This window comes from Amblyomma americanum, chromosome 7, assembly GCF_052857255.1.
Source record: "Amblyomma americanum isolate KBUSLIRL-KWMA chromosome 7, ASM5285725v1, whole genome shotgun sequence".
Lineage (NCBI taxonomy): Eukaryota > Metazoa > Arthropoda > Arachnida > Ixodida > Ixodidae > Amblyomma > Amblyomma americanum.
The window spans coordinates 93,202,120-93,227,725 of record NC_135503.1 but is presented as its reverse complement, the minus strand read 5'-3'; the positions used below and the strand labels follow the sequence as shown (position 1 = coordinate 93,227,725).

At 47.4% G+C, this 25,606-nt stretch overlaps 1 protein-coding gene across 1 annotated transcript; it reads left to right on the top strand.

Moving 5' to 3' along the window:
• The first annotated feature begins 817 nt into the window (after positions 1-817).
• Positions 818-23,300, top strand: LOC144099411 (protein Skeletor, isoforms B/C-like). Its single transcript, XM_077632697.1, has 6 exons — positions 818-961; positions 17,057-17,111; positions 18,479-18,569; positions 20,080-20,239; positions 20,832-20,907; positions 22,487-23,300. Exons 1-6 carry the CDS (start codon positions 853-855, stop codon positions 22,647-22,649), a joined length of 654 nt encoding a protein of 217 aa, XP_077488823.1. The 5' UTR covers positions 818-852; the 3' UTR covers positions 22,650-23,300.
• Positions 23,301-25,606: the final 2,306 nt, after the last annotated feature.

The following is a 25,606-nucleotide window of genomic DNA, read 5'->3' as shown; positions in this document are numbered from 1 at the left end:
CGATTAAAAACCGCTAGGTACCCGGCGGCACTGTGGGTTGTAGGCTTGCGCTCAAACAGCGAAGGCCACCACTGCGGTCAAACGCCGACATGGGGAGTCACAAACGGAGTCTCAGCTGCTTTGCCTTCTACTGCACCACTTTTGCGTTATGAACTATGAAATATCGGATGATTTATGCCATACCAAAAAAGAAACACACACAAGATTTCTGTTACCTACACCGGTAACGATAAAACTATGGGAACAATGGATTGGCTTAAAAGTACCACATTCATCTGGTCTAATCAGGAGCCCTCCGGTGGCTTCGGAATACCAAACCTGACATGCCATATACCATACCATACCATGCCACGTGCCATGATATGGCGTGCAATGGTATGAAGTACCATACGATAGCATAACACGCCAACCATACCATATTAAACCTACCATGCCAGCCATACCATAACCCACCACACCACACCATACCATGCCGCGCCGTGTAAAGACGCACCATAGCATACCCTACTTTCTTTGGCTATACTACAGAGGCAAGCCGCGCGCACCAAGGCGTCTCCAGCAAGCAGCCAGTACCGGCATACCGGACAGACACTGCACCATGTCGGTCAGTAGTCGGCCTGCGCGTCCGCGGCTCGCCACACGGCGCCGACTGACGAGGCGCGTGACCGGCCCGTCCAAGCAGGGCATCCTATCGGCAGCGCCGCCACCGCGTCGCCTCGGGGCCCGTCGACCTTGCCGGACCGGCGAGATCAGCTGGAGAGGGGAGAGGGGGACGTCTGAGGTCGGCCGCCGAGGGGAACTTTTATAAAGGGGAGGCGCGGCGGCGGCGCGAACTCTTGGTGTTGGTGCGCGATGAGTAGCGGAGCAGCCACCATGTCCCCAGCGTCGTCTCCAAGGGCGGCCCTCATCATGCTCCTGCTAATCGGCGCCGTGGCGCTTCTGGTGCAGCGGACAGAAGCAGGTGAGGGGGACTAGCGATGCCTCCTGCAGAAACGACGCACAAGTCGGGATACGACTCGCCGGGCTTCCTTTTGCTGGCTTTTGCAACGATAGCTGCGTGGGGCGCTGTCTGCAGGGTAGACTTGCTGACCGAAGAAAACGTTGCGCGGCGGTCCCTGGGCCTTAGAGCCTGTGTGTACCATGGTGTGGGCGATGATCTCGGTGGGCTTTGGAGTACGAGCTTTTATAATCATTAGATGGCGCGTGCGAAACAGCTTCCGTTGTCTGTTCTCCACAGCGAGAGGTGGCGCTAATGTTAAAAAATTTAATGTAATTAAAATTTATGGCCATGCCAGCATTCCACTATTGCTGACAAGCGTATGCTTATCTCTTACGTCTATTACCCGTTCACTGTGCCGAACGTAAGTCGAAGGGGAAGAGGTGACTCGCAGATTCAGTTGTAAACCGGCCATGCGATAAGTCTTCTACAGGAGCTGCGCGTCGGCAGATATGCAACAGCTGATTTATTGCTGTATCTTTTAACATATCGCAAAGTTTGAGCTGAAACACACAGATGTGAATTAGCCTCGTGCTCTGATAACAATGGTGTCAAAAAACAAATGCAAGAAGAAAGGACGTGGTTAGTCCTTGTGTCTGTGCCAGCACAGTAACGTTCTTTCAATAACAAGAAGAGATAACCGAAGAGGTCAGCAATTGATCTGAGATGGCAGTGTGAAATATATGAAGTCCATGCAGTGTCATTTTGCGTTTTTGGCGAGCCGGGGTAAAATACTCAGGGAGTCGGAGTTTTCAGGCTCTCGGGAAAAAGACACACACTAATGCTGCGAATGGTGTTGCCCTGGTCATGCGCCTGATTTTCTTGAAGTGTTTTGGGGCAGCGTTGCTCCGCAGGGCAATGAAAGTTAAGCAGGATAAAAATAACATTCGTGGTTAATTACCAATTCGTGTAAGCGGCCTACCAGTAATCGAAACTATGTGCAATCCTTAGGAGGTGGCTGCCATTTATGACCGTCACATACCAAGTGACGTCAGCATGTGCTCATCGGAATGCATGAGGCGCCACGTGTCATGGCCCTTAAGCTGATGATGTTCGTAACCAGTCGTCCAGGCTCTGGGCATTTTGAGATAGAAGGAAGGAGCACAGGCCGCCCGGATAAAGTGAAGCAGCCGCAGCGGATTATGCAGCTTGCATTGCATGCTAAATACAGCCCTGTGGACCGGACATGGAGAAACATAAATTTCTTTGCCATCTCGACAAGGTTTTTATCGGTCCGATTCTTTCCCTGTACGAGGCACGTGTTGGAACGTAGAAGCAGCTTCGCATACGTATCACACGACAGGGAGAGTGGCTTGGTATAGCATGGCCAGTCGATGATTTGTAATGCTCGCCTGGATTGCTCTTCCCTGTTGGGAGTTCGGGGCTTCTGTTGCCCAAAGGCATGAGATGGCATTTGTGGAATGACAAAGAAAACGTCCACATAGTTCTTCGTTTTGTTGATAGGGAATTGAACAGATTTTCTTAGGTAGTGCTGAGCAAGGTACCAGTCAAAGCATTCTGGTAATGTGTAAAATATTATCATCTTTGATGTGCTTATGCCGGAGGTGTCCAAAAAGAGAGGTACAAATAATGACGTTTCGGGTAGACGGGCATCAACTCGGCGAATTGTGTCGAGGTTACTTTTATCCTCAAATGTGCCCGTATCCACAACAATTTCTCTCGGCTGAATCTTATTAGTGCCCGTGTCCTAAACCTAAACGTCATAGCTAACGCCAAAAGTTAGGGAGTCCAAAGTCTTATGCCGCGTTAAAAAGCCACGCAATTAATGACGCGCAGAGTGCAAATGAAAGTACCGTGTCGGCCCCGGAAAAGATGTCGAGACGCGCTAGGAAGGTTGCGCAAAAAGTGGCGTCCAGGCGATGCGAGTGCTTTCGACTCGTTGCAGGAGAGTGTGACGAAGCCAGCCAGCACGTTGACGCAACGCGTGCCGACACGCGCCGTTAACGTCTGCTTACATGCTTGCCTGTTTGTGATCCTACGTCTCATCTCTTGGAGGAATTAATGTCTCTTCTCCTTTTATTGTGAGCCATGCAGCCAAAAGCTACACTGTAATCATAAATGCTCACCGCACAAGCTGCTCGGCACGCGTTCAGAGACCCGTCATTGCATAATTGACTGAGTGAACCTCTGCACAGCGTCTTTGGTTGCAAAGACAGAAACTGGAGTGATTGTTGTGAGGGTCGTTTTCTGTGTCCATTGTTAAGAAAACATTAGTTCAGAGAAAGATTTTTGTCTGCGACGAATGTTATGATATGAGAATCCGCTCTGCCTGATGAAGCTGCATTTACAATCAGAAGGAAGGCGCATATGTGTGTGATACAAGCAAAAGATGACTGTGGTTCCTCAGCGGGTCAATCTAGTGGGAAAAATCTAAAATATCCCACATGGCACTGTGAAGGGATCTGCGAAAAGCACACTCTATGTAGTTCTGGAGAACACGCATTTTACAAATACTGGAGAGAGCGTTAGATTTTGTTTCGCTAACGCTACCTCTGTGTACTCCATGTGCATGCGTACCAAGGTATTTTCATTCCACCGCGGGCTTCGGACAACAACGGTTGGCCCACTGAATGCCAGTGCTGTAGGCGAAACGTCTGCCACCCTCCTCCTCTAGCACTTGCTCTCACCCGTTCTAGATAGCCGTGTTTATACCTATTTTGCGGACACGTAGCCTTCTGTATTTTATGTATGCTGTGCTTGAACTGCGAGTGCAGAGGAGAGCGGTCAATCCCCCGCCGCTGCTTTTTGTATTCCTTATGCTTCACCCGTTCCATTCACACGACTCTCATTATTCTCGCTAGCATCGCGTACGACGGGCTGCCAGCGCCATTACTCTAGAGGGTTATTAGCAACAGGGCGTCAAAACGCCTTCCGTTTCTTCGAATTTGTTTTTTTTTCACTCTTCGACCTCTGATCGAAAGCGAAACGAGACGATGTCAACCGAGCGCGGCCAGAGTAATTAGCTCCACTTTTCCGCATTTCCTGAGTCTGATCCAATCTCGCATAAACCCTCGCTGATCGCTGTCACCTGCTTTACTTTGATCTTTGTACTCTTTCTGAATCGGACACCTAATGGCACCCGGAAAGCCTTGCACCCGGCAACAGCACGTCCAGATACGGGGACGCGCGTGCAACGCGACACGAAAAGAAATGATACGCAGATTATCTAACTGGTCTAGAGTGGCTTCCGCAGGCAACTGTTAGGAAATGTTACACGCATAACCTTCTCCTATGGGGGTTTGCCGCTTTCGAAGATGGCACTACATAGTTCATATCATGCACAAGTGCCGCCTCTAAAGATAGCCACTCTTAATGCAGAGTTGGTTTGGTTTATGGGGTTTTACGTCCCAAAGCAACTCAGGCTATGAGGGACGCCATAGTGGAGGGCGCCGGAAATTTCGACCACCTGGGGTTCTTTAACGTGCATTGACGTCGCACAGTACACGGGCCTCTAGAATTTCGCCTCCATCGAAATTCGACCGCCGCGGCCGCCGGGATTGAACCCGCGTCTTTCGGGTCAGCAGCCAAGCGCCGTAACTACTGAGCCACCGCGGCGGCTTTAATGTGGAGTATCGACACACGTACGTCCATGCGCGTTTTTGAACTCGTTATAACGATCATACCCAGGAATTCTAGGCAAGAGAGGTTTTTCAACGAGTTCTTTGTGGACGCAGTTTTCTCGCATATCGTTACATTGCACCATAACAATCAATATATCCACACGTCCATCCTAGGGACACTTGCAGTTTTTTGTTTTTGCTATTTATTGTCAAAAACGCACCCTCTTGGTTTTCTATGCCAGTCAACTACTCGACGTGAGCGCAAGACAAACTTTCAAAGCAAGGTGTTGCTTTTCAAAGGAACAATACACCGTTCCTATTAAGATGCTCATAATAGTGTCTTAGAATATTTCATTACTGCCTCAGAATTACTGTCAATAATGCACCCCATTGCTTTTCTGTGCACGTCTTAACTACTAGGTGCAATCGCAGGACACACTTTCAAAGCAAGGTTCTGCTTCGTATAGGAAGGTTAGATCTATTCCATCTATATGTGGTTTATGTGGTTTATGAGGGTTTAACGTCCCAAAGTGACTCAGGCTATGAGAGACGCCGCAGTGGAAGGCTCCGGAAATTTCGACCACCTGGGGTTCTTTAACGTGCACTGACATCGCGCATTACACGGTCCTCTAGAATTTCGCCTCCATCGAAATTCGACCGCCACGGCCAGGATCGAACCCGCGTCTTTCGGGCCAGCAGCCGCCATCTATGTGTAAATAACAGTATCTTACAATGTTACACAGTTGCCTCGCATTTAAAAGTAATGTCGAAGAAAGTTGTACTTGCATGACACTTTTTCCGGAAAAATAGACTCGGCGTCTTTTCAGTGCTACGTGTAACAGACCAGAACTGCCGCGGTCACGCGGCGAACAATGAGAAAGTTATTCTGGTAGACTGAGGAATCGGCGCTTTCGAGGACCTGTTCTGCGGGGTCGTGGGATCAAAGAGCACCTGGATCACGTTTTCCTTAGAGTGTCTTGTAATTAGCTTTGTCCTGGAGTGCCGAGGAGAGCTCTACTTCTTTCGTTACCGGTTCTCACAGTTCTTAAGTTTTTCTTTTTTTCTTCTTGCAGCTGGTTTGACAGATAATTCTTTTCTTTTTTTCAACAGAGAGTACAATTCTTCAGTCTAACCCTTAAGGAAAATGGTTGCCTGCTCGTCACGTGCCGCTAGTTTCCCTTTACATTCCCAACGCTGCGCGCGAACGCAGCATGAGTTCACTACTGCAAGTTAGGCGACACTTCAGCAAAAGAAATAAGAAACAAAAAGGCTTCCAGAAGTCACACCAAACACTTAAGCGATACGAATATGCGTCATTGACTGGAACACTTCAGTGCCGCGCGGCCTTGCTCTAACTTCGTGATGCTTTCTGGTGTAACATAAATGAAGAGTTTGGTATGCGAACCGTATCGCCTAATTCGGCACATTGGTTGAAGCCAGAGATTTACGTGCATTTCAAATTATTCCCCTACGAAAATTTGAGAGTTGTGTGTCGGGTATTCAGCTGTTAGCTGTAAAACGGTACCGCACTGATTTTCAACGCTGCATAAAAAGAAAGAAAAATAAATTGTTCCTTTTGATGCTTAAATTCTTCTCGGTATTGGGATTTATTTCGGGTATACCAACTAAATGGCTTGGCACTGATGTTCACATTATTCGGCACTACGCCGTTATTACAATCTGAGAGATAACTGCGCACAGCAATCAGACACGAAAGAAAATATTTCGAATGGCAGCGACTAAAGCAGCTCCGAATTCGATTAAAAGAGAGGCGAAAGGTGGGGTCGAGAAGTAAACACTCAGCAGTTACCGTTACCACTACAAAAAGTAGAGATAAAAACTTTGACCTTGTAAAAGCAAGTGTGAGGCTAATAGTTGAAATCAGCAGTGGTATCACACGACATTCTTGAGCCTGCATGTGACTCGCCGCGCTCTTCTCCATGATCCTATGTACACCTATCGTCTTGAGCAATTTCTGGCATGGTTGCCCGCCGATGATCGACCCCAAACACTTTGGCTATGAAATCGGAGAGGCGATTCTCGCATTGAGCAGATCTTGCAGGTAGCTAATGGGTTCGCGGCCAGACTTGCGATTTCACCATCACGAGGATGGTGTCACTATGTCGCACTACGGGCTTTTCGGAATTCATGACCGGCAGCATGGGTGTTCTTGCACGGGCGCGTGAACCTTTTTTTGATATCCGGAGATTAGACAGTTCCTCTTAATGTGCAGATAAAGAGGACGTACACGGAAGGAGGGCTCACCCTTGCCATTAACAAACGTCGCAGCTGCTTAAGGCCTCGCCAGACGCTTTACAACCCTACCTACTGCGTTAAATGCGTCTCCCAGTTGAATCAGTGGTTATGGCACTCGGCTGCTAACCCGAAAGATGTGGGTGCGATCCCCACCACGGCGGCCGAATTTCGATGCAGGCGAAATTCCTCGTGTACTGTGCGATGTCAGTGCACGTGAAAGAACACCAGGTGGTCGAAATTTCCGGAGTCCTTCACTACGTCGTGCCTGATTACCTGAGTCGCTTTGGGACTTTTATCCCCATAAACCTTGTACTTTTAGGGTATTCAAATGCTTCTCACGGCAGACCAGAAAAGAAAAGCATGCTATTCTTCATTCGAAGCATTTAAAAATCCTTATTTGTAAAAGGGCAACATCAAAATAAGCGTATAAAGGGCGTTATAAGCATTAAACCGGAGATGTAACACTGCAGATGGGAGGTCTCTCAGTGAAACAAAAAGTATTATCCTGATGAGTAAGAATGAGAGGCAGCGTTTGATGCGAAAACTACATATCGTGCGGATCCCGACCGTTTATTTTGTGTTGTCCCCGCTTCTTATGTCGTCGCTCTAAACAAACACGCACACGCGCACGCAAACTCGCAGACATATATCTAGAGATATATTCATTCACTCACGGTTGGTTTGATTAGTCATAGCACTCGCTAACTCGGAATGCTTTTAGGAAATAACCTTTGCCGTGTACTTTAAACTGACCTTCGCATGAAACGCAGGAAATAGTAAGCCAGGCTATTCAGATGCTTACTCCACCCGAAGCTTCCTCTATCTGCTGCCTAAACCCCAACAACAACCAACTCGCAAATCGTGTGGCACCACGCGCGCGACCGTGCACTCTACTCAAGAGTCGAGCTTGTCTCCGTAAATTCGCGCATTTAGCCTCGCGACAAAAAGTAGCATAGCGAGGGATGCAGGAAGAGGCGACAGAGCATAGCGACGCACGTGGCAGCAGACGTGCCTTGGTAGAGCGCCAAGTTGGCACCAACCGGCGCTGAACTAGAGCCACGGAAAGAGCGGCAGCTCTCACATCGCAGTGCCTGCCGCTCCGGCTGTGCGAAACACTCTCGCATCCAAGAGCGGCGAGTGCATGGCGTGGTGTCGTCGGCGATTCCTAGAAAGTGGAAGAAAAACGCGAAGCGCATTTGCAGTTTCCACTTCTGGTCTTCTTTCGGCGTGGTGCGTGAGTGTGAACTTAATGGATGCTTTATAAATTACGATACTAAGGACCTGATGGTGTCACGGACCAGCTAGCTCGCGAGCTTACTATCCGAGCTGGTGCGTCAAACGCCTCGGATGGCCCGGAGATAACGGTAGAGCTCACGTACGCAGCTATCCTCAACCTTATCAAAGGCAGAAGACGCAAATACCCCCAGCCACTGCCTCTGCTAACACAATATGAAGCGACATGTTGGAGAAGACTCCAAACAGGAGCCTTCCACAATCTTCACATTCTACATAAGATGTATCCGGAGCAGTATAGGGATACATGTCCGTGGTGTGGGGCAACCCCCACGCTGTATCATATCACATGGAAATGCATACACAATGTAGCTTTCCGAGGTAACACAGAGCCAAATGCGGAGCAGTGGGAGGACAGGCTAACCAGCAGCCAGCTCAAGGTCCAAAGAGACCTAGTGAACCACGCATGCCGGATGGCCAGGGACAGTGGTGCCTTGGACTAGGGGCGCCAACCACGCTCAGCCTGGAAGACATCGGCAATCTTCGGGCAAGCAGCAAAACTCCTTCATTAGAGCAATAAAGTTTATTCACTCACTCACTCACTCCCCTTCACTCCTCCGCGATTTGTGTCATGATGACAAGATAACTGAAAAAAAGAGAGAAAAAAACAACGGCAGGTTAGGAAATTCCAATGTTTTGAAACAAACTGGCCGCAAGGGCTAGCGCGTGAAAATGCCGGCCATAACGACAGGCATACTCACCTTACGGCTGTGTCGTTTCTTTCTTTAGCTTCTCGCAATCTTCGATTGACGTGAATCCTCAGCTCCAGCCTCCTAATTTTTTAATCGAAGCTGGTTGAAGACCATACGTTACAGAATCCACCACTGCGAAAAGAAGTGATTTTTGCTTGTTACAGCTTCCGTCACCACCGCTTATATCATTCCTAGAGTGTAAAGTGAGGGACATTGTGAAAGAGGAGAGGGCAGGTTTTGTGCTTTTTGCCAAACCAGACGTACTGAGATTAGGCGTCATGATCAAACAATTGCTACTGGCAAATAATTTGTTTGATAAACGTGAGTATGGAAATATCTGACTTTCCCAAGAGCTTTTTGAGCTGTCACAATCTATGGCTTTGCTCAGCAAGGTTAGCGTAAAAAATGGTACCATGCTCTGGCAACACTCATTTTCAAGTAAAATAATTCGTAACAGTAACACAGAAATTTTGTCCTGTCCCGCCACCACAAAAGCTACCGCATGTGTTTCAGGCCTCTGCGATAAAGCAGCGGGTTTCGGCACCTCTATTAAATGAAGTGCAAAAATTTATAGAGAAGAAGCGGCCTCTGCTCAGGAGAAAGAGATTGACCCCACTCGCGTGTCAAACGGAGTTTCGGGGGAGGAGGTGTCAAGGCCCGTCGCGAATACCTGGAAAAAAGCCCATGTACACTGGTGACTTCGGCAAGAAGAAAAAAAGTAACATAAAAAATAGGCTACTCTGAAAGACCAAACACAAAACGAAATTTGGGTCTGTCAGGTTTAAGGTTCGCAACATTGGATAGAGGGAGAGTTGGTAATGCACTATTAAAAGCGGTACCACCACAAAAATCTTCCAGACGACAAAAAAAAGCACTCGTCTGTCTGTTTCTTTGACTTTTCCCTCGTTTTCTTTTTTTTGCGCCGTTACTTTGTTTTCTAACGTTAGCCTTAAAGGAACAAGGGCGCCCTTTGATAATGCAAAAGAGTTGAGAGCCACATCACTTTCTCAGTTACGTCATTCCTTACATGTTTTCTTTTAGCACGCGCTGACTCAGCATTAGAATGTGCCAAGAGAAATTGTACTCTAACCCGGAAAATGCATTGAGCATGTCGATCCGTCCATCTGCTTGCTCGGCTAACAATAAATCTCGCTTGCAAATCTGTCCTCCACTATGAAGCTACAGAGAAGACTCAAGAGCACGGATCAGGTGCTCCAGGGAAAACACGGCGCCCTTGTAATGATGGCAAAGTGGGATATTTTTGTTTCTCTGTTTTGAAACCCACAGAAAACGAAACTGGCGCCGCGAGGTGCACGTAGCCTTGGGTACGCCTCAGCGCTTCCGTGACGGGTGTGAAAGACGCTGTTCCATATTTGATTAGCGTCGTTAGCGAGAGGGTAAAACAGGAAGTCCTTTGCCGAGCCACTTTACAAGGTTACAGTGTATCCATAAGGAGGTGCTTCTAGACGTGGCGTCTTTAAAATCTTAGCCTCATCAGTCGCGGCTCCTATCCACAGTACCACTCGTCACGGCCAAGAATAGCGTGTGTATTGAGTAGCCCTCTGTCATTGTGGTGAGAAGTCAAGGGCCGAAATGGGCTCTGCATGGTTTTGTGGCAAAAAGCAAAAATCAACACTAGTCTGCGCTACAGTAAAAACAGTTATGTGCATCATCGCTTCGTACGTCGTCGGGTAAAGAATAGTTGTCAGCGTCAGAATTATTGATGACTACAGTGTAGAGGAGAAAGAATATGCCACCAGTGGACGCTGCCACTGCGGTGCCTCATAGAGCGAGTTCATACCCAACAATTCTGGTCGAAAATACAACTTTTGTCCGTAAAGTTTTGAGACTTATTTATTTTCTTCTCTAGAAATGATTCCCCAAAACAAATGTTGGTGCGCATGTGCAGCACCATCTTTTCGGGCTAAGCTGACCTATTTATGTTAACTGCTGAGGCAGCCGCTAGAGTGCACATAGAAAAATACGTTGTCACTAGTCGTCTGCGCATTCTGCTGTGGAGAGATGGACGTCTACCTCGAACAGCGTGGAAACATAAAATTCTGTGTGAAGCTTGGAAACACAGCCACACAGACGTATGAGCTCCTTCGTGACGCTTACGGCAACGAGACATTATCGCAGGCGCGAGTTTTCGAGTGGCACAAGAGGTTCGTTTCGGGGAGAACGTCGGTGGAGACGACACTAGGCAGGGGCGCCCTTCAACCTCACGGAATGAAAACAACGTGGCTCGGATCGCGGAAATCTTACAGCAAGACCGCACCATTACAGTCCACATGCTATCAGATGCTCTCGACATTAGTAAGACAACATGCCACCAAATTTTGCGTGAGAACTTGGGGAAACGAAAGCTGAATGCCAGACTTATGCCGCACTCCGTCACGCAGGACCAGAAGGACACGCGGGCATCAGTGAGCGCTGATTTGCTCTCCGAGGCAGAGAAGGATGCTGCATTTGGCGACAGCATGATTGCTGAAGACGAAACATGGTGTTTTCAATACGATCCTCAAATAAAGAGACAGAGCGCCGAATGGCGGTGCACAAGCTCTCCGGCGTCGAACAAGGTGCAGCGACAGAAGACCAAAACAAAGACGATGCTGATAGTTTTTTTTTTTGATGCCAAAAGTATCATACACCAAGAGTTCGTCCCACAAGGGCAGACGGTGAATCAGGAGTTTTATATCCGCGTGCTCCAACGCATGCGTGATGCACTGCGACGCCGTCGCCCTGACTTAAGGGCATCTAGACAATGGAGCCTTCTCCACGATAACGCAAGGCCACACAATGCTCTCAGCGTGACAAAATTTCTCGCCAAGCACAGCATTACTGAACTGTTCCATCGGCCGTACTTGCCTGACCTCTCCCCATGCGATTTTTTCCTGTTTCCTTGTGTGAAGAGAGCCCTAAAAGGTCACTGGATGGGAAGCGTGGGGCCTTTCAAGACGCCACGACAAAGAAGGTGGCAGCCCTGCCAAAAGAATCGTTTTCCAAGTCTTTGCAAGACCTCAACAAGCGTTGGAAGCTGTGTATCGACTGCAAGGGAGACTACTTCGAAGGAGTGCTGCACAAATGATTTCAATGTTAACCGCATTTTTTTAAATGAATTCAGTCTCGGAACTTTACGGACAAATGTTGAATTTTTGAACGAGAAAACGTTTATGGGCAGAATTTTTTTATATAATCGAAGATTTCACTGCAACAATCAATATTTTTGGAGATCACTCATCGCAGGCTTGTAATTTTTTTCTATTAACAATTTTGCCATCGTCAAAAGCGCTCCCCATTGGTTTTTTATGCAGTCTGAACTGCTCGATGCGGGCGATAGGAACGCTATAAAAGAAAGATTTTGCTACTTATCGGAAGAATGGACCATTATTTTCAATATTTCTATACCAGTACCTTATGTTTTTTCAATATTTAAAAGTTTTATGTAAGAATGTTGGACGTGATACGCGTTAAATGAGCCCGTGACAAATCAAAGCGGTGTCTGCAACCTCAGCCGCAGCCGTGTGTGCATATATTTTGTAGCGTATGTGGCGTATGGCCCCGCAAATTGAGTTTGTGGCATGCTTCTGAACCACGTCCTCCATGCGCAAGGCAATGCATTTCAATTGATTCGTGCGCGTGTCGATGTCACTCATTATGCATGAACCAGCCACATTGAAGGAGAAGCCCACGAAGCACAACCTGAGACATTATTCCTTTGATGAAAGCGGATGCCAAATATTTTTTGCTTAAACTGTCAGCGAAAATTTCCCATAGCACTCTGCTTAGTTCCTGCCGAAAGCTATTCGATGCTGATTACCGAACACCGGTATTCAGCATTCACTCACTTCAACCTCACGCGTCCAATCGAAGGTATCCTGAATCGCCCCCGCCTAGACTTTGCGCATTTGGGTAAACTCTCTTTTAATTAACTATGCGGCATATTTTTTTTTTTTTGCTTCTGGTCCTCACGCAGAACACCTTGCTTACTTTTCCGAGTCGACCTCGCCGCGATGCTGGGTGGCAAACTTTTTTGAGCTGGCCTCACAAACTACACCACGCCTTTGACTTCCTTTTAATACTCAGATTCAGCAGCGATACGAATGGTCAGGGCAGAGACAGCTTTTTAGCTCAAGAACTTTCAAACTGCCTCAACACTTTCGAATCAATGCTGTGTCTAGTATACCTGCTGCAGTTTTCAAGTCGGACAGTCTTCATGGCTTCCTACTGCATGTAGTGAACACGTTGAGTTAATTCAGCACTTATATAATTCTAAGTTTGCGTCCTTTCTTAATAGTCCGAATGTAAGTAGCTTCAAAACCAACACGCCTTTTCAACGGTGTTGTATTCGTCTTTGTCGCGAGTAGCCGCTGACCATTCTGTACAAGGTCGGCACCTGTATAATAAGGTTGGCGTCTCTCTATCTTGTGCGAAAGATAAGGATTAATATTCGTGTCCCTGATAGATTTGCGGATTTAAATCGTTTTAAAGGATGTTGTGTGCTTCACCACAGTCTGATCACAGCTTTCATGTCTCCATAAGCCTGATGCTTCCTCCTTTCTCCTGGTTGTCAGCTTTCACTACAGCCACAATGCTTTCGCCACTTTTTGATGCTCGAATTGACACGAAAGGTCGTTGAGAGGACGCCATAAGACGAAGGGCGGCGGGTGCGACCTTCTCTCTCTCTCTGCCATTCACGTGCGGCCGTGCTGTCAATCGCGGCCCCAGTGAAAGTGACATGCACACGCCGGAAAGCTTTCCGGTCGAGGCCTCGGCGTTGGGACACACGCCAGAAAGGAACGGACCGCGAGGAGCTTGCTTTGGACACGCGTGCACTGCGTCCATTGACGAGCTCGAGGAAGCAACCCTGTCCCTGATCGCTTCTTTCTTCCGTCAAATCCGGCCGTCCACCGCAACGTTTGTTCGCTCGTCGCCGTACTTTCGCACGCTGCTGCCGTCAAGTGTGGTCGAGTTAAACTCGTATCACGGCAACTGAACTGCCGGAAGCAACGGTGAGGCCAGACAGGCCATAATTCGTGCTTGACAGGTTGTGCAGGCCCTTCTACGTCCTTCAGTGCCGTTATAAATATATAAATTTATTACCATTTAAGGATCAGCTTGCCGTGCTCAAAAAAGTTTTTATAGCAGAGTGACCCGTAAAGCTTCATTATTAGTAAGCTTATTATATTTATTTGCAGGCGGGAAGTTCTTCATTATAGTGATTATTGCACCCCCACGTCACCCTAATGGGCGCAACTATTCAAACTCGTGCTTGAAGAGTTTTGAGGTGGACTACTTGATGCGGGATCATGATTAGAGAAATAGGCCTTAGATGGCTGATTCCTCGTTTTGTACGACGCGGTTATTGAGCCAGGTTTTTATGAGAAACGGCGGGCCGATAGTGAAAAGCTACCATGGGTAGAGACTATTTGCTGAGCATGCCAGTTAAGACCACCGGTAATTTGCACTGGTCGCACACCCTTGTGGTCCTGAGGCGTTGCTCGTGCAGCGCGGAGAGCAGCTGTAAAAGAGGGAGGAGCAACTCGTAATTCTGGCATAAGTGCTGCAAGAATCTTACCTTCCTCCAAAGAACCAGTAGTTATCCATCACATCCTCGTCTCCGTCTTGTGCAAGTGCTCCCGCATTCTTCAGAACCTTGCTCTTCTGCAGTTTGTCGCGGACCAGTTCTGAGTATAAAGGAGAATAAATGATTTGAGTTTCTGCATGGAGGTATGATAAAACGCATGTTGGTCGGTATGCAGTCGGAGTCGAAAGTCTCTGACCCCCCTCCAAATTCCGAACTGTGCCGCGTTGAATGCGGGCGGAACCTGGTGATGCACTCCTGGTCTCGAGACCAGTGCAGTGCGCCGGTCTTGACACGAGGAGTACATCGTCAGGTGGCGGCCACATGCAGCGCCACCTGACGAAGTTCGGAATGTTGAGTGCGGATCACAGACTTTTCATCCCGACTGTACAAATACACTCTACCCTTGCTGTAGATTTTTGCCCTGAGCGCTGACATGCAACCGAGCACTCCTAACCAGAGACACCGTGAAAAAGAAACAAGCTGTCACAGTGGCTTGCTCGTATTTTCAATTTTTTTAGCGCGTTTCGGTTTTCACACCGCATTTAGCAATGAATTACTATCTCTTCCATTATTCTATGCTTTAAAAGCGTCCTGCTGATAAGAGCGAGGGCAGCGCTTGTGGCCCTTCGATTGCGTGTGTCTCACGAGGCTATTGAATCTGAGAGGTTAACAAAGAAGGATCATTTGCGTAGCGTCACTCGAGCTTCCGCGTCAGGTGTGTCTCTAACGAAGACAACGAAAAAGAATGTGACAACGGCTTGCGTTCGAGGGTTGAGCTCCAGGTTTAACTGACAGTCGTATTGGACTACATTACCTGTTGATGAATCATTGGTCACATGACAGTTAACACTACAGCGCTAAACCTTACACACTGGTCACATGGTCACGTGGCCTTTACATGTGATGACGTTATTTTAACGTCATTTGACGTTGAAACGAACAATGAGCAAGCGATGAGAGACTGTGCGCATAGCGCAGCTACTGTTGCGCGTGCCAACGTCCCCGTTTTGTGGGTCCCAGCGTGTTACTTCGAGTAGACACGCGGCGTGTCTGTCGTTGCGCTCGATCGGCGGACGGTGGTGCGCCGTCGCGGGAACGTGGCCTCGTCTCGCGCGCGGCGAACCGTGCAGCAGCAGCCGTCCACAGTGGCTTCCGGGTGACCGCGGAGACCCCGTGGCTGGCTCCTCACAGGCCGCACATCGCTCGTGCACGATTTGGAGCACGGGCTTTTCTGCTGCGCGTCCTGGAACGTGCGCCTCTTCGACGAGTGCTGCTGCTGTCCGGTTACTGACAGTTCGCTCTTATGCGTTCAGCATTCTTTCGCTGACATCGAGAACCCATTGTTCGCTGCTCTTTGACCTGTTTTCGTGCTGAAAATGCAGTGATAGTTTTACAGCTTTTTCTTGTGGCTCAAGTTGAAAGTTCCAGTGGTAACGCGGGGGAAAGTTTCACCGGTTGATATCGCCGAAAAGTTGCGGCTGGGCCCTATTTTGAATACTAGGATGACCGTTCTAAAAGATAAAAGGAAGAATCTTGGAAGAGACGCACCAGTGCAGCACTGAGAATTAATCAGTATAAGACATAGTCCGTAGCCGTTGGTGCGGACGCTAACGACAATGTGCCCCAAGAAATTCTAACCGATTGACTGCAGTCTTAAAATAAATGCTAAGCAATTAAAGTGCCACGTGGTGCTCATTGAACACGATTTGCCTGTAATTCGCAGCCAAGTTCTTGAGGTAATAATTTTCTTTGCGTGTAGTTTGTAAGTTCTGCACTGGGAGTGTTTCTTAATATTGAGGATTTGAAGTTTCAAGGAACTTCAATTGATGATCCTACAAACTCATGAAGCCTACGAATTGCGTTATTCTCATTTATTTCGACTGAATAGCGAAAAAGCACAGCTTCCACCTTCTTATGGACACAGTTTGTACACTTATGTCTGGCATATTCACTATGTCTCAACTCTATGGCGATGCATATATAACTCTTAAACCCATTCGCTTGATGCTTTGTAACTTTAGAACTTAAGAAATTCTTAGTTATGCTTCCACGAGGATGCTGCACTGGCACATCACAGGTACGCCACTCACTCTATGCACCAGTACACTTCATTCATATTTATGCTATGAGAAATTAATGGAAAATTCAGTCCTATTGGCAAATTGTATAAGAGGCATCGTGTCGAAGAAAGTGCCCAATAATTTCCTAGGAAGAATGAATAAAAAAATAAGAGTCTTTTTTTTTGTGAAGGAACACGCGGACAATTTTGAGCAAATATTTCGTTCCTAAAGTTTCATAAGATGCATGGTGCACGATGTAATGAACTCAAGCATGGGACAACCACATCGTGTATGCACGTACCAGTCCTGATATCTGGTCCATGACCAGCGATGAGCAGTAAATTCTCGTCAACAAAACACAACTCTTTAGTTGGTGCAAGCATGCGGAGGAGAGAAACTAGAGGGATTTATATCTTTCATAAAGCTTTGCACATTAGCGAAGTATTACAGTAGTTACATTTAAACTAATTTACTTTCCCACCCAAGTGCACTACTGGTTAAAACAGAGTAAACAGTTGACATAACCGTTTATTCTTTCACGCATACATGCCAGAAACATGTTTGACTTTCTCTCGTTTTACCATTTGCAGCACATGGTTTTGTGGCTGATGAAGAACAGCGACTCAACTTGCTGAAACCACACAGGTACGGCTTCTCTTTTGATGCACTTTATTGGCGTTTTCGCCCTCCCATTTACAGCGGCTTGCGTATACAACTCGATGCATTTGTTCTGCAACGCGAAAATCATTGTGAAGGCGGACGATCGGGTATTTATTTTTCTTACCCTTCGGAGCCGGCGGAACAAAAGGGAATGCTGACATCCGCGGAAGCTGACGGCACAAAATTAGAAACGTATGTGAGCACTGTAAAAGAAAACATTCCAGAATAAATTCTTACCTCATGCGGTGGCGTGACAGCGCATTAGGTAAATATTAGCTGAAGTAATGATAACGTGACCTCATGGAAATGAAAGATCACGGGACATGATGCAAATCCTGAAATTGCAGGCGCCATCCGGCAGTATTGATAAACATGTATTATTTTTAAGGATATCTACTCATTTTGCGGCTATAAAAGAAACTTTGGAGGCTCAACAAAATTTATTAAACGCTTTGGTCGTTAGAACAGACCTTATTCCAGCGAGGGAGCTCCATCTTGCAAATAAAGCAGGCGGTGCCGTGCGTGCCTGCAGACGACCGCAGTGTAAAAGTACACTGACCCGACTTGTCTGAACAGTCGAGCCGGTGAAAAACAAAATTAAGAACAAAGATAAAATCAGATGGGAACCCAAATGGTATCAAAATTACGTGCTGTAGTGATGCTACACGCTTGTACGTTCCAGAGATTTCGGAAATCATACAGTCATGGAAAACAATATTTTAAATCATTTTATTTCTAGCTCTTAAAGCTTCTGTGTGAACCAGAGGCCACCTTTGACAAGTCCGCCCTCTTTCCTCTTTAAAAATCACGAATAATCGTTTTCTGACGGTGTCTGATAACCGTTTTTCTTTAGTGGAGAGTTTAGCCTTCACAGGTTCAAATATGTAGGTGCAGGAACGACAGAAGCACCAGAGTAGCGGTCAGTAGTACGACTAGAGCGAGCAGGCTGTTATCACTGTGAATTTATGCTGGAAACTTACACAACAGCAGTATAGCGGCGAGCACTGAGAACAGCAGGTGGTAACAACAGGGCAGAAAGTTGAGCTAGTTGGTACACGTTCATTATGAAAAAACCTAGCGCTATCAAACGACGACGCTGTGTCCCCTCTGTGTCGTCGTTTGATAGCGCTAGGTTTTTTCATAATGAGCAGGTGGTAACACCCTTAACGCCTAACTTGTGCAAACCGAATAAAGCGTGAAACTGATTTAAGCACGGAGTGCACAGAACGCCCCCTGTTTTTGTTAGCGGTCCGTTTTTCATCGCAGTAATAATTCAATACTTTTCGACCTTCCGTCGCAATCTGCGCGCGTCGAGTGTTCTCCCCGTTCACCGTTTCTCTTCCTTTCTCCAGGAGCGGCTCTCTTCATCACCGCGTCGCAAGGGACGTCACAAGCTTCATCAGGGGAGTCCAGTGGTCTCCCATCGGCGGCAGGTCAGCTCGGGTAAGAAAAACAAAATGGCGGCCATCGTGCAGCATTTCATGGCGTGCCTACGACAGTTCAAACTTGAATAAGGGCGCCCCTTGTACACGCAGACAATGGTATCGTTAGCCTATGAAATTCTGGGCTATCTCATGTAAACAAAGCCGAGAGGCAGCTTGACCGCCGTTCGGTGTAGCACTGTTTCCACGGCAACCAAGAAGCAGGCCACAACAAGCGTGCAGGGTTCGACTCGGCTCTTAGGATTTCTGGATATGTTGGGATTGACTGCACGGTTGTTGCTTGTCAGATGTTTTAGACGTTCACGAGGAGACTATTTAATGTGCTGAAGACTTCGAAACAAAAGTTCAGTGATCTGTTTAGCTCCCGATTATGAGGAAGTAGTGGTTAACGTCATGTATAAACTGTGGTATTCGCAGTAATTAAAAGCTGTTCATTCTTGCGACTGCAAAGTTTTTGATGAATCATATCGCAGAGCTTTGTAGGTTTGTGCGCTTCGCTGAGGTAGCGTGGCACACCGTGAACAGGTTCATTTGTCCACCGGCTTCATCTCTGCTATCGATTTAGGCCTCGCAAGTCCAGACAGTTGTTTAAAGGCCGTCTTGAGAAAACGAATCATGTTCAGGAGTTTTTCCGCAATATAAACCAATGTGCTCTGGAATTGCGGTGACTACATAATTGCTCTAAATGTTTCGAAATTTTCAGAACTGTGAAGAATATAATAATTGGTTTTTGGGGAAAGGAAATGGCGCAGTATCTGTCTCATACATCGTTGGACACCTGAACCGCGCCGTAAGGGAAGGAACAAAGGAGGGAGTGAAAGAAGAGAGGAACAAAGAGGTGCCGTAGTGGAGGGCTCCGGAATAATTTCGACCACCTGGGGATCTTTAACGTGCACTGATATCGCACAGCACACGGGCGCCTTAGCGTTTTGACTCCATAAAAACGCAGCGGCCGCGGTCGGGTTCGAACCTGGGAACTCCGGATCAGTAGCCGAGCGCCCGAAAAACAAACCATTACCCAAGATTAGATTCGTGCAGTTTGTTGTAGACATAAGTCTAACCTTATGAAAAATATATCTGCATATTCTTCGCACTGCATTTTAATCGCTGTGAGTATGTAATTTGGAAAGTGTGGTTTCGCCTACACGTCAGCTGTCAGAAGTTGTTCTGGCGCTGCAACTGAAAAGCCTATGGACGTCCAGAAAATATATTGCCATTTCATCGTATTTCATCGCTATCAGCGAGCCTTATCTGTGTTTTAGCGTGACCTGCCGCCGCGAAATTTCTTTGGTCACTCAACTAGGGGGGAAGCAACTCGCGGTCGCACGGAACCGGTCTCAATCGCACGTGGGCAACAGGTCAGGGCGGGGGAAATCCGCCGATCGAAGGGTGAAGGGCCCTGCATTTGATAGCCGGACTATACGGCACTGCTAGAAGGAATTTATAGACGGCGTAAAAAGGAGCAAAACGCTTGAGTACGTGCTCCCTGAATGCTTACTCTCGCAACGCAGTCCCCTCTGCCAGCATCCAAGGCTGGGACCAAGGCCGCCGCGCCCGTGACGTTGCCGGCGTTGACCAAGCGGGCTCACAACGTCGGCTCCGGTCCCATCGTGCTGAAAAGCAAGAAGAAGATCTTCATCCCCAAGTTCACCTACGACGGGGCCGGACCTGGTACTTCTCTTTACTGGCCCATCAGCGAAGATAGCGGGCAGATAACATGTCACATGTCTTCTGATCTCCTCTGATTGCGGCTAGGAGTGCACCTAATCAGTTATTCTATATGATATGGGACCATGGGGACTGAATGACAATAAAGCTCTTTCTTTGTTGTGTTTTTTTCACCCGTCTGGAAGAGTAAGCATGCTAGGAAATTGGGGCCCCCTTGTTTAGATGCTGGACTTTCTAGCTTGGCAGAGAGCTGAAACAGCCGGAATCGAATAAATGTTGCACGACGTAAACAAGCTAGACCACTAGCAACAATTCTAGTTGCTGCTCAAATGAAGGTATACCCGCATTTGCTCTTTCGGAGTTATCTGCAGCTGGAACTGACGTCTTACTACGTGCTATTGCTTAGTAGGGAAAATAAGCGCTTTGTTACTCGGGGAATTGACGGGACTGTGTTAAATATAAACTTGAGGCACTTTTCATTCATACGCAGATAGCGCATTGCTTCGAGAGGCGTGATAAAGTTTCATGTGTCTTGCACCCTTTTTTTTAAAGCCTCGACTGGTATGTAACAAACACTGTGGCACCTCTCTTGCAGACGTGTACTTCCTGGTCGGCAAAGGAGCAAAGGTCACCCACACAGGCGCCACCAAGATCCCCACTCCGACCGGAGAGTAAGCAGGCCTAATAGTTGACCGTACCTTCTGAGGGCGCTAAAAAGCTACATTACCTTCCGACAAAGCAAACCAATTTTTTTTTATCTATCGTCTTCTGCACGAGTAAAACATTTTTCATTGATGCGGAAACTCTCTGAAGCCACCGCCGACGCGAGAAACGCGCTCAGGGTAGGGGTGCTTCCTAATTAAAAACGCGAAATACGGCTTGCACGAAGTCTGCGTACGCCAGAATTCACTGAGTCGGCATCTCGAAGCAGGTATGAATATACTTCACTGAGAAACATTATCAGGCAGGCCTGTAAGATGCAGGATGAAGAAATTCTGTAAAGGAGAAAGGAAAGGCAGTGGAGAAGGAAGTCGGCGGCACATTCCGCCAGTAGTGGCAAAATCACTCGTCAGGAAACATTCCTATAACTTACAAAACGCTCACACCCCTGTTTGTGGCCCATAGTTAACATTGACCCACTCTCATTTTCCTGGCTCTCTACGTAACGAGAAACCTTCAAAGAACGCTCACAAGCATTTCTTTATGGTACGCAGGGTATGTTGCTGGGCTAGTTGGTACTTGTCGAACATCATGGAATCGCAGCGCTTGCAGACGAGGACACACAGAGGACAAACACACAACTGAGCTGAACTGTCAACTTTATTCTGGACATGTTTGATCCGCGCCTTATATTTAACGGAAGGACTGTGTTGTAGGTGTTGTAGGCATGGATCAAACATGTCCAAAATAAAGTTGACAGTTCAGCGTAGTTATGTGTGTGTGCCTCCTCTTTGCGTCCTTGTCCTTGAAGCGAAGACTTCAAAACGTGCTGAAACAGCGCCTTTGTGTTGTTTGTTTGCTCATGCATCTTTTTGTATAAGAACACAAAAAGAAAATTTCGATCCAAGCGCCTTGTTTTAAATCCATGCCGTAAGTCTGTGCAGCAGCGAAGGTGTACTAAGAAAGAAAGCTTCTATTGCTTCAACGCACTTTACTTTTCGTAGACGGAATACAAAAAGAAACCATCACGCAATATATCAACGGGAATATCGAGTGTAGTGTTAATGTTATACGTGCCGACGGAATCAATCTTTCAGTGAATGTTCGGCAACTGCTCTCGTACTGAATTCGAGGGAGAGTGTTCGGCAAAGCTGCACTCTAGAAGGCGGTCTAGAGAGGATGTGCGGGGCGCCGAAATTTTGTTCGCGTAGTTTTCAGTTTTGCTAATTTCAACGAATAGTCATTTAGTGAACACGCTATAACGCACTTCGGCATCACTAGTTTCGAGCTGTGGTGCTTTCTTAACGCCAGAAATTGCTTCAGGCCTGTCACTGACCTAGGATACCAGCTGCTAATTATGGCTGAAGTGCAGCAAATGCCATTCAACTGGTAGTCATTTAAAAGAACACTACACAAAAAGGCAGTGTAGGTAGACGCACTACTCCAGAGGAAAAGAGAAAAATTAGGCCTCATTGTCTTCATCTCAAAACGTTGGGCACGATCAATATGAATGCGGAGCTGGAAGTTTACGCAGATGTTTCGTGGTAAATGCCATGCCATGTCTTATTTTAAACTTTTCTCTCGTTGCAGAGTGAAGATAAAGAAGGGCTACACGGGTCAAGACATAACGCTGACGCTTCCTGGAAGCCTGACCTTCAACGACGTCGACTGGTTCGCCGTGTACTGCATCACCTACCAGGAGAACTTCGGCGATGTGCGCATTCCGAAGAACCTGCACTTGCCCAACGCCTGAAGAAAATGTCGTCGGTGCCCAGAAGGGATCCCTCCAGGAATATTCGCCGGCTGCCTTGCAAGCAAATAGCCGAGCCGACCTGCTGAAAAAAAGACGAAGCTCTCTCACGTGTACAGTTATGTTATGGCTATGCCCCTTTATGGCAGGCGTGTTTTCAGAGACCCAATGGGAAACCGGTAGTCAAGAGATGTACTTAAATTGGCATTCTGATTCAGTCGGCAGGTTTCGTGCTTGGGTAATAGTTCAGTTGTGATCGAACCATTTTAAGACCATTTCTTCAGAAAAAAGACGGTCTTACCTTTTGTCTGCAACCTTAAAGAAGCCAAAACAGTATGACATCAAACGCCATTCATTCGACCCCACTAATATATGAAGCTAAAGAAAACAAAGAGCCAAAAGCTCGCTGGAATAAGTGCAAATGCACGGACCTGTTTTCAACTTGTCGTTCAGTCCCTTTCATCGCCAGCTATGGCACACTTTTTTTATCATCATGTAGTGCTTATGTTTGCCCACGACAACGTCTTTGATCGTTGCGTCTATCTTGTATCACTTCGAGTCACACGCGTCTTTCGTGTCGTTTTTTCCTTTGCTCCAGTACAGCGGCAGGAAGTCGCCATTATCACAATAAAACTGGAATCATTAAGGAAGGAAGGAGCGGCTTTTCTTTTTCTTCCGCGCAGTGTTAGGAACAATGGCAAGCGATGAAAATGCTTCCATTACTATACACGGCAAGGGTACTGCACCACTGCACAGGTGCAGACAACTGGGCAACAATCATGCGCCTGCGCACCAAGCACCCTAGTTGTACGTACGTTGCAGCAGGGGTGGAGTTTCGCGGTAGGTAGTTGTTAATAACTGTACAGTATCTACCCGTAGTAGTATTGCAGGTGCTTTTTCTCACTGAATAAAGACGGAAGCGCTATTTCCTGAGCACCTGTACAGCGAGGTAAGAAGTATTTTTGTCGCTCTAAAGTGCTGCCAGTGGTAGCGAAGGGGCTGACTGCTCTTGAAAGTTTGGTATTATAAAAGCTAATCCTACGGGAAAAGGCACAAACGATATTAAAGTAAATAACACAACGTGTCCGAAGCACAAATTGTGCTTACTCAGATGTCGCATCACTTTTGAACTGAAGAAAAAAACCTAAAGTGCCTGATAGTCTTGTCACGAGACAGAACCGCATTTCCTGGCGGCACGGCAGAGTTAGTACTGGTGGTATCATTGATGCTTAATTCATGCTCGGAGGAAGTGGCTGAGGCGCACGTAAAAGGTAATCTATGCCTTTGGGTTGAGTGCACCGCCCAACGTCCTTTAGGTTCACTAACTTCGTTAGAAAAGTCAGCTTGGTGACCAGAAGATGAAAGGCAACTAACTACAGTCCGGTTTACTTCAGTAAATTGGCCTATTGGATATTCTCAATGCTTCCCGGTTCCTAGCTTATCCGGAATGGAGCGAGTTACGAGTTTATGGCCTTTTTTGGCATTAGTGATGTGGGACCACGCAGGATCTGGACTGAAGGCGTGGTAAAACAAATATGGCCATATTGTTCAGCCTGTTGGACGTTCGTTTGTGACGCCAGACGGAAAAGCGCGTGCTGCGTGCCGCCAACTAAACCGAACTTTGCTGTTTAAAACGCAATGCACTCGGCTTTGTTGGTGCTGGCAGCAGAAGTCGAATAACCTGGCCAAAGCGTGGCAATTTTAAGTTCTACGCTTGCTTCAAAGCTGTGTGCGGACTACGTTCACGCAAAGAACAAGGCTTCAGTTTACTAGCCTACATCTGACCGCTCATCGGGCGATCCTGTGCGCATATGAATCGTCCAGACAGGCGACACCGGTGTGGCTGGAGCCCAGAGAATGCGAGCTCTGCAGAGTGTGAGGTTGGGCGAGTTGCTTCATAGCGTATATAATTAGTGCGACAAAGAGATGTGCAGAAGGAGTCAAAACGGTTGCAACTAACAACCCAAGGTTTGTTGCGAGTTGCGCAATAAACAGGGAGCGTTTAATACAAACAGAAAAACACAGCGTACAGAAGGAGTCAAAACGGTTGCAACTAACAACCCAAGGTTTGTTGTAAGCTGCGCAACAAACAGGGAGCGTTTAATACAAACAGAAAAACACAGCGTAAAAGACGGCGGATAACAAGAACAACATAAGAAAGTCACTGAAAGGCCGTGATGACTGCTTAATTATCAAGCCAAGCGACGTTACTCGCTACCTGTGAGGCAAAGTCCGCTGACCCAATAGGCTGCCTATATGTTGACCACAAAACCTGACAGAGACGGCAAAAAATATTTCGCGCGTGAGCTGGTCTCAGCGTTTATTCACGATTTTGCACTTGCAAAGAATTCCTTTGTACAGGCCCTTTTGGGCACTTTTCGCAATGAAGCTTGAGGGGGGGGGGGGGGAGACAGAGGCAACTTTATTTGCCACAGGTGTTAGGAATGAGGGGAGATGAGTGATGTGTGGCCCCCAGGTGGGGGCGACGTCCTGGGCCCAGGAAATCAGTGCAAGTTGAGTGGTCTTGTCTGGCCGGGCGAGGAGTGTGTCCCAGCTTCCCGCAGAGAGAGCTGGCAGGAGGGCTTGTGGGGGCGGGTTATTTTCGCAGGTTACTGTTGAGCGCAGATCACTCAGATGACGCGGCGTGCTCCCTGGGCTCGTTAAATTTCAGCTCTGAGTGGGCCAAGCATGATGACAACTGCCTCGGCTGCGTCCTAGATTTAGTACTGCGCCAATATGAGGCGGCCACACACCGACACCGGGCGCTCAGCGATTGTGCATTTGCGTCGTAAGCCGTGCATACGATGCGGGATTTTCGCTGGATTATTTACTGAGAGTGGAGGTCAAAGGTGACATGTTCGATCCATTGGGTGTTCTGTCTTCGCAGTACCCTTAGCAGAAGCCAAAACACCACTGAGCAGGGGGCTTCGCTCTTTGGCTTTGCTAATGTAACCGTTGGC

Excerpts from the sequence above, each read along its gene's own strand:
- LOC144099411 (XM_077632697.1), top strand. The coding sequence starts at position 853 with ATGAGTAGCGGAGCAGCCACCATGTCCCCAGCGTCGTCTCCAAGGGCG. Across the intron at positions 18,570-20,079 it reads TCGGCGGCAGGTCAGCTCGG|TCCCCTCTGCCAGCATCCAA; the intron begins GTAAGAAAAACA and ends CTCGCAACGCAG. Across the intron at positions 20,908-22,486 it reads ATCCCCACTCCGACCGGAGA|AGTGAAGATAAAGAAGGGCT; the intron begins GTAAGCAGGCCT and ends CTCTCGTTGCAG.